At 37.4% G+C, this 9,576-nt stretch overlaps 1 protein-coding gene across 3 annotated transcripts; it reads left to right on the forward strand.

Moving 5' to 3' along the window:
* Positions 1–5,230: 5,230 nt before the first annotated feature.
* Positions 5,231–7,710, forward strand: LOC148097271 (immunoglobulin lambda-1 light chain-like). 3 transcript variants are annotated; one of them, XM_087831967.1, is made up of 5 exons: positions 5,231–5,431; positions 6,577–6,595; positions 6,708–7,001; positions 7,134–7,208; positions 7,562–7,710. In XM_087831967.1, the coding sequence occupies exons 1-5, from the start codon at positions 5,231–5,233 to the stop codon at positions 7,708–7,710; spliced, it is 738 nt and encodes a 245-aa protein (XP_087688093.1). The 3 variants fall into 3 exon arrangements, with proteins under 3 accessions (XP_087688093.1, XP_087688095.1, XP_087688094.1); XM_087831969.1 differs by lacking the exon at positions 7,134–7,208; XM_087831968.1 differs by lacking the exon at positions 6,577–6,595 and having other exon boundaries at positions 5,231–5,369; positions 6,696–7,001.
* The last annotated feature ends 1,866 nt before the right edge of the window (positions 7,711–9,576 follow it).

The raw sequence follows: 9,576 nt of genomic DNA on the forward strand, positions 1-9,576 counted from the left end.
GAGGTGACCAAATACTTATTTTCCACCCTGATTTACGAATAAATTCTTTACAAATCCTACCATGTGAATTCATGGATTTTTTTTTCACATTCTGTCTCTCACAGTTGAAGTGTACCTCTGGTGCAAATTACTGACCTCTGTCATCATTTTAAGTGGGGGAACTTGCACAATCGGTGGCTGACTAAATACTTTTTTGCCCCACTGTATATTCAAGTGCATTTTAAGTGCAGGAAGAAAAGATACAGAATGTCATGTTAAACTGAAATGATTAAAACTGGAAAGTGTTGTGATTCCAACATTTTTAACATTAACATGACTTAATGTAAACTTGACTGGGCTACAATAAAAAGCCCACAATACAGCCCTGCAAACAGCAGGTAGAAATTACTTTAGTGTCATTTTTGTCCATCTTTAGAAAAATAACCTTTGCTTCAAAACTTAAACTGAAGTCCAAAGTTAGGAGCAGTCTTTTTCAGTGTAGTTGGATGTTGGTAAAGGTTCAAGAACAAAGAACACAGAAAAGTGAAAGGCCTTGCAGAAGTTATTGTGGCAATTCAAAGTGAACAGTTTATGAAGTGCAAGGAGAAGGGTTCGAGAACCTAAAAGTTCAGTGTCCTCTATAGTTCAGTGCAGGCTGTTTCACTCAAGCAGTTTGTTTTTCAGAACCTGCACCTTCATGGATAGGTTGTTCCCATCCAACTCAGTCAGCACCTTCTGAAGAAATTCAAATGTGTATTTCAGGTGCTTTGGGTAGCTCAGATTTAGACTGTAGATTAGTCCAAGCAGGAGGGCACAACCCTTTGCCACATCACTAAGAGCTTGCAGCACAGTGCATCCTTCTATGATGACACCAATGTCCTCAGGTGTATCTGCAGAGTTTGCTCCTTCATGTCTGACAACATAGACTCCCAAAGTCAGCTGCTCCGTTTCTCTGCTTGCTCCAAGATCCACATCCTTTAAATAAAAATAAAAGAAAAAGATAAGTTAATTGCATACATATACTTATGGACAAGTAAGTCCACCTTCCATTTCCAATCCCAAATTAAAAAAAGGAAAATAACTGATCGTTTTCCTTTTTTAACTTACCAAGAATTCCTTGAACAGGTCATCTGGCTTTTCATTTAAGTAGACACAGACAGCTTTCAGAATGCATTCCCGTCGAACATCAACGCTGGGAGTCTGGTGGAGATAAGAACTCAATATGAGAGAAGAAGTTTCCTATTTTGGTTCCTTTCAACCTCTTTACAAAACAAAGTCAAAAATATTAACACATAATCCAGATAAGTGATTAAGCAATGTTTCATAACTCACATCAGTGACGTGCAGTGAGGTTCATGATTGGTAAGGCACTGACTCCTCTGAGTCAGATAAACAAATATATGAACCCAAAAATCGAAGCTTTTCAATTTTGACATTACGTGAAAGCTTTCATTTTTGCTTTAATCAATTCTAGATTGCTCAACAATATATTTAATAATTGTGCCCCTAAAAATATTAAAATTAAATAGAAGATTAGAACTGGGCAATATGGACTTAAAATCCTATCATGACATTTTGTGGTATTTTTTGCAATAACAATAAGTCTGTGAAGGTTCTCAGTCATCCAGGTCATCGTAGTCTCAGGCACTTGGAAAGAAAAGTGAAGCTTCTTCAGTGAAGAAGCTTCTCGGATGAGAGATGAAACGTCTTCAAGCAACTTAAAGAAGTCCAGACGCTTTTCTTTCCAAGCTTCTTAACAATAAGAGTTACAATAAAAGATCATAATAGTATTTTTGCCTATAAATCTATCAATGCAGCCTCACAAATACAAATACTGCAAATTAAATTTAGCAAATGTGCTATTTAGACAATCCAGCAGTTATTTATCTTGATGATAAGTTTGACAGTAATGGAAGTAATAGTCTCAACTAAATTATCATATATTTTTTTAGAGGTTTGAAAGCAGTCTATCATTTTAATCACATAGGACGTGTGTTATCACAATATTGATAAGCGATGCAATAAGTGCCCAGCCCTACAGAAGATGCATTAAAATTTATTTAGGTTTGGTGTGTCTCATTTTTTGTGTGTAGTAAATAAATTGGTCAAATGACATGAAAACAATTATAGAAAAATCATTCATTTTACATCAATTTATTAATTTATAAATAGGAGATGCATTGAAATAAAATTGGTGCATCTCATTGCTTAGGACTGATTTGGTGTCAATTTGTCCTTTGTGAAATTTACTGATGTTCCCTAAGAGCGCTGCTTTATCCACTGTGTCAATGGCGCTCTCAGTGTAATGTGATTACACACATTCGTCAAATAAATTAGGTAGTCTGCATCAAGTCATCATCTGTATTACATGTGTAATCAAACATGTACGTTGGCAATTTAGAGAAACAGCAGTGGGATTGCGCATGTGTGTGTCCGCAGTGAGACACAGCATCATCATTGCCTCCGCTCAGCGTTTTACCTTGTATTTGAACAGAAAATCCGTAATGACAGCAATTTTGACCATAAAAATATTGAAATCATATTGAAAGCAAATTTAAAATCTAGTGTACAAATTGAATTTCTCTTTTGTTAGTATTTTACTTCTCATTAAGGTGCCTCACTTGACTGCATGTCACTGATTCACATGTATCTACAAAATATTCAAATATACACATATTCAGTTGAAAAAAAATTCTGATTAATGACAGACACAGAAGTTGAAGAAGCATTCAAATAATTTCAGAGCTCAATCAAGGTCAACTAAAATACATACCCCATCCATGGCTGCCATGATTAAGTTGATATTGCGTTTAGCTGTTCCCCCCTTCTTTTTGAACATTCTAAGAAGGTGGTCAGCGTAGTGGTCCAGCTTGGCCATGAAAGTCTACAACAAAGGGACCATGGTGATGTGGGCGAACTCTGCAACAACCTGAAACATATTAAAAATTACAACTAGAGAGTATTCTCTATTAATTTTATTAGAGGCCACATGCAAGAATGTTACAACTTTCAGTCAAACATTTTGTATCTTTTAAAATTAACAATTTACAGTACTTTGTTCTTCTTCAAATACAAGTTCTTATGAAAATGACTTGCAATAACAAAGTTAGTAAGAATTACCTCAGTCTCTGAAAACAGGGCAGGCCATCTGTTTTTGACCTCTGCAATGAATGGCATGTCTTTGATGATTTCCTGTCTTCGGTAGCGATGATAGCCAATGGAAACTGATACAAGGAGTTAAATGCATTATATATAACAGTATTACACATTATTCTGCACTTCAATGACAACAGAAGAACGCATGTCTTATACTTCATACTACAGTTTGATACTAAATCAAACTGTTAATCGCTTAAATCCCTGCGTTTGACACTAAACCAGAAATCAACATGGAGTCGAATTCTTTCAAACAATGTAGCAACTTGATTGAGGCACATTTCTAAAATACACTATACATTCATTTCATTCTTCAAACTACAGGATCGCTGGCGCTCCCGGTGGTCATTACTGATGTCAGGGAGCAGGTGCGGTAGATGTTGGGAGTAATTTTAAAACTGTCGGTCTTAGTAGGCAAGTCTCACCGTAACACGAATCGCAAAAGATTTTGGAAAATTACACCGAAGCAGGTTCAACAATATTTGTTAAATGTATTCATACTTCTAACATGTGAGAGATATACAAGCTAGAGTGTTAAAAAATTTACCAGGCATCATTTGTTTAAAAAAATGCAAAAGTATTCCCGAAAGTGTCAGATGTTTATCAGTTAGTATACATTAATCAAATTTGTCATCCTTAAATTGTTGTACTTACCAAATAATCATCAGATGGTGATGGATTCTATCCAGGATACTAAGCATATGCAAGTCTCAGTTGAAAATGGCGGATGATCAAACTTCCACACTGCACATGTGCAAACTCAGAAGTACGGAGAGCCTATTAGGACAATCCTCTTTAAATTAAGGTGCTCTTCATTTTAAATGAACTTTTTACGTTGGATTTAATTTACTGCATTTTTTTGTATTGAAATCGTATGTTGTTAATTAAATTCAAAACAACATACTTGTGTTTAAAGTTAAAAATCAATTGGTGGCATTAGTTTTAACATAAATCATTTACTTAATGCTACCAACATCAGTGTGTCATTTCTTAGAGTGTACCCACCATCTATCTTTCCTCCCTCTGCTTTCTATCTTTGTCTCTCTGTGAGTGTGGCATTTGTGGTGTGTGTGATGTTTGGCAGTTCTGCTGGTTCCTGCTCCTCCTCGGCTGGAGCACCTGCAGTAACTGATAATCAGTCCAGCACATCAGTTTGGAAGAATTTGACTCCATTTTTGACACAGAGCAGCTTTAATTCTGACATGTTGGATTTTCTCACATGAACTGCTCGCTTCCAGCTCTTTCACACCATCTTTGTTGGACTCTGTTGGACTCGGTTGTTGCAAAGCTCTATTTTTAACAGCAGGCATGGACACTTTGTGTTCCTACGAGGCTGCTGGAGCTGATTGAGGCCACTCAGTACAACACTGATGATTCCAGCAGACATGCCACAGCACATTTCAGAAGCATCCTTGAAGCATCTCTTTGCTCCGCACCACTAAAAATAACTCTGGATCTATTTTTTACAGAAGCTCCATCAAGCTGCAGAAAACAGAGGAAAATGTGCAAAACAGAAGAAACAGCAAAGGAAATCCTGTCAGTGTTGAAAATAGAAGAGCCTGTGCAGACCAACATGTTTCTCTTCTAAAATACACCAGGTGTGGTTTGAAGGACGCAACAAAACCACATCAGAAAGACATCAGAGACTCATCACATCACTCGCTGGATTCACTGGATTATTTTTCTCTCAACATTATTTGGAACAAAGAAAACAAACTTGACTGGTTTGTGTCATTGTGGTGCTGCATGGCCCACTTTCTCCTGAGATTCAGTTCACAGACACATGTTCTGATAGTTTTCTTCAGAATTTGCTGCTATAATTCAAAATTGATTGTGTGATTAATGATGGTGAGCCAGATGGGCCAAACCATGATACTATCAGCAGATGTTTCATTGTAGTGGTGGCATCATTGATGGGATAAATGGACTGGTGCTTATATAGTGATTTTCTATTTTCATGTGGACTAAAGTAGTGGACTGACCAACAGACTGACATTAACATCAGAGCCGTGCTGCTAGTGTGGCTAAAAGAAAAGAGAAGAAGAGACAGTCATGTTGATATGAACATTAGAGAAACACATCATGGAGCTGAAATATGATCCTGCTTCCTCATTTGGACTCATTCACCTCAGCTGACACGTTCAACAGCAGACAGGTTTTTGTAGCAGTCTTTCTCACTGTGGGAGGAAAGCCGTACTTCATCTTTGGCTCTGGAACTAAACTGTCTGTAACAGGTAAGAACAAACATTTATTTTCCTTCAGTTGTTTTATTGTAGAAGCTGAAAATGTGTTTAAAGTCAGTTTCTGCTGCTTCAGGCTTTACATGTTAGTTTTTCATCATTAGTAGAGAATTCATCTGCAGCCATTGTTACAGAAGAAAAGCTCAATAATCTCTGAAAACATGTTGAAATCTCACTGAACAACTAAAGTTCTTCTTTATTTCTGCAAATATTAGTGATGTTACAAATATTTAGGATTTGATCCTCTCAGTGATTCTGCTGGTTTTTAACACAAGATCATATTTGATGTTAAAAATAATACAGTAGTACATTTGTAAATATAAATGAAAATGTAAACATGTTTTTAATATTCAAAGATAGATTCTATTGGTGATTTTTTTAAAATATATTAATATATAAATTGACATGGATACTGATTAAGGACACAAAGTGTTTAAACAGTGAAGAAAAAATATAAATAATAAATAATATAGATCAAACAACAAAATATGAAATTGTTAAAGTCATGTTTGTGTTTCTTGCTTGTTTGATTTGTCAGTCTAAATTAGAAATGAAGAAAAAATTCAGCAATGGTCATATTTCAGTAAATATTTCTTCAGAAAAATAATTTTCATGACGTTTCAGATTCTTCAGATTTTATATTATAAATAATGATGAATTAATTTATACTGTTGAAAAAAGGTATTTAATTCTCATTCAAATTGCAGCTTAATTACATTTAATTTGTGCATTAATTCAAACATACACCGTATATAATCAAAACAAAATCAAAACACAATAATCAAACTAAATAATAGATGTAGTGCCCTTCAAATTATTCCAATAACATTTTTAAGGATTGTGAAGTCTGTGAAAGAAGTATAGTATTGATTAAAACATGAATAAAACACCTGTTTAAAAACGGATACAAAAGTGGAAATTTCATTGCTGGAATTAAATCATGTTGAATTATTAATATCTCTGGTAAAACTTGTGTTTAAGATGGAAAATATAATTTAAATAGTTTGAAGACAAATCTATATATGCGTACATTTGAGATAAATAATATATTAAAATATCAGCAAACAAATATTTTATTTCATGATGTAAAGACACACTGAGTGTTCCTCATGTGAGCCATGATGACATGAGGTGATGACTGTGTTTGATATGAAGCTGAATCCAGTGTATGTAGTGAACTTTGTGCTGTATTGATGAGTAGTTTAGTGATCAGAGTCCATGTAGTTTCCAGGATCAGACTGAATGCAGTGCAGTGCTGGAAGCTGCTGCTGACTGTGTGAATGTGTGTCTGTGCTGCTTGTTGCTGCTGTCAAACTTCAGATGAGCAGGTAGTGAAGCCCGTGGTGAGCGTGTACCCAGCAGCATCCAGAGCCCACCTGGAGGGGAACAGCTCCCTGCTGTGTGTGGCCTCAGCCATGTTTCCTCCTCTGGTCCAGTTCTCCTGGAAAAGACAGAAGAAGAACGGCGGAGAAGCGGAGGAGCTGCCCCCTGGAGAGCAGCTGGAGCTCAGAGGGTCGGGACGCACCATTGCCATCAGGATGGTTGATGGGAGCGATTCTGACACATATAAATACAGCTGCTGGGTGAAGCACGAGGGGGGCACAGTGGAGGCCCAAACACAACAAGGTAATGAAGGCTTGGTGACTGTGTTGAGCAGTGATTCAGCTTCATGTGGAGATGCTGTCAAAGAGAGCAGAGCAGCAGAGGACTGACATTTCTCACTGCAGCTCCAAACATTTGACTCCTTTTCTGTTTCAGAGCTTCCAGCTCCAGCAGCCTCCTGTCCTCCAGAGAGAGAGCCAGCAGACCTGCCAGCTCTGCAGCCAGCTGACTGTAAGATCACCTGCTGCCTCTCTGCATGGACAGCTCCAATGTCCAATGAGGGAGCTGGAACAAGTTTAGGGTCTTAAAGTTGCACTAATTGATCAAATCTTCATCCAACAAGCTCTGATAAAGCCACTGTACACTAGCTGCTCAGCACCAAACAGCAGACAGACCATAATATGTCAGAGATCAGTTTGTTAGCTGCTTGTGGAGTTCTTCTGCCCCCAAGTGGACACAAACACTACATCAATTCATCCACTTGAAGAAGAAGCTGTGACTGTTTCTATTTGGACTTTTTCTCCTTGATCTGAGAGGAATAACCCGACTGTCTGTCTGTCTCTTTGTGTCTGTCTGTCCTTCAGTGTCCTTCCAGTCTCAGTGCAGGGTGAAGCTGCTCTGCCTGCTGTACACAGTGCTGATAGTGAAGAGTCTGGTGTACTGCTGTGGACTCTCTCTGCTGATGATGCTCACAAACAAGGGAGCGTCCACCAACTGCACACATGCTGACTGACTGTTTCCTGCTCGCCTTTTCTCACCATCAGATCTCATCAATTCATCTCATTCATCACTTTGATCAGTGTTCACAAATGTTAGTTATGATGTGTTGTGCTTATTTTGCCTTTTTCTTCAACAGTTAGAAGATCATCTGAAATAAATCCATCTTTACATGTATTGTTGCTCTGAGTTAGAATTCTTTTTGTACTTATTGTGACTTTTATTGTAGTAACAAAAATCATCAAGAATATTTTTATCACAAGTTTTCAGTTTGATTTGTTTTTGTTTGATTTTCAAATGTCAAACAGTGTAGTTGTGTTTGTGTGAATAATAAAGATTTCAAGATGAAGAGTTTGATTCTACTTTCATTGTGTGATGAACAACAAGCCGTGTGAGTGAAGCACAAACTGACTGTATCCAAACTTCCTGCAGCAGACGGGCTGTGTGGCTTTCTGCTCTGCAGCCTCCACACCGTTAGCTGTGGCTTTTCACTTTAATAACACAATGACAGTTACAAGCATGAACTCTGCTTCAAGAATGATTCCAGGAAGCATCTGTGTTCTTCACCTGTGAGAGAAACAGCTCAAATCCTCAACTCAGAGCTGACAAATGAACTTTCATGGACTCAAAGGAGAGACCATGAAGCCCCTGCAGTCTGCTCAGCTCCCATTTTATTAGCTGAGCTGAGTTTTTCATTCTGGATATCACACACGTAAGAACAGATCAAGTCTGAACAGCAAATGTTGGAGAATCATTTTGAAGTGTTGCTAAATGTCCTTATTATTACAAAAACTACTGAATGATTCAGAAAATCGTTTCCAACAAGCAGAAATATGCAAACAAAGTAGAAACAAGGCAACATGAGTCATTCAGATGCAGATAACATATTGTCCTTATTTTGAAGAACACAGTCATGAAATCTTTCTGTGTGTCATTCATTGAGTTGAAGTGCCTAATAGAAGAGGAAAAGCAGAAATAATCAATGATAGCTGAGACATTGAGAACATGGCTGTATGCCTGCTATCATAACAGGAAACAAAGCACACAAACAGCAAACAGACAATAATGTGCTCGCAGGTTGTTGTGTCATTTTTGACATTTAATGAAGTCACAAAAATGTGTGCGACTCATTAAAGGAGTCTGTACGTGTCAGTCAGTGCTCTGTATTCATGTGTTCACCTCATTAAAGTCACTGAGACACTTTTCTCCTCCAAACTTACAGCACAGCTTCATATTTCACTGACTGATTCTTTGATTACATCCATTAAGGGTCACACAGTGAAATTAGTGCAAACTTACAAATGTGTTGCAACAATTTTGGCCTCCAAACTGAACTTTGAGACAAACAGTGAAGCTGTGAGCAAAAAGAGGCTCCAGTGTGTGTCATGGTGGAGGAAACTGTTGTATTCCCACATTAAAAACATGCTGATCTTATTGGATTTTTCCCTCAAAGTCTTTTTCCTCCTTTTTCTCTTCATCCAAATGTTCTAGCAGGCTGACTGTGAGTCCCTGTTTAAGCTGTACAGCTGAAAGTAACAGCAGTCAGCGGCCTCCACTTGACTTCATGACTTCAACCCCTCGCACAGTCACTTTCACTTTCTTCCTTCTGTCTTTTAGTCCTAAAATGTAGAACAACACCAGATCAAAAGATTTGTGTCCTTCACTCACATCTTCAAATGAGACCTTCCATATCAGAGATGATACAAAGGCAACATTTGTCTTATTTCTCTTTCATGAATCAAAAAGTACTTTTGTACTGTTGTGTAAATGTGTGTGTAAAGGTGGATGACTGCCTACTGCAAATGAAATCTAACCATGGCTACAAATAAATGAAGCTGACGTGAAACACAGCCCTGTTTTTATTACTGTTTATAGATATTAG

This window comes from Neolamprologus brichardi, chromosome 18, assembly GCF_056152115.1.
Source record: "Neolamprologus brichardi isolate AB-2024 chromosome 18, ASM5615211v1, whole genome shotgun sequence".
NCBI lineage: Eukaryota > Metazoa > Chordata > Actinopteri > Cichliformes > Cichlidae > Neolamprologus > Neolamprologus brichardi.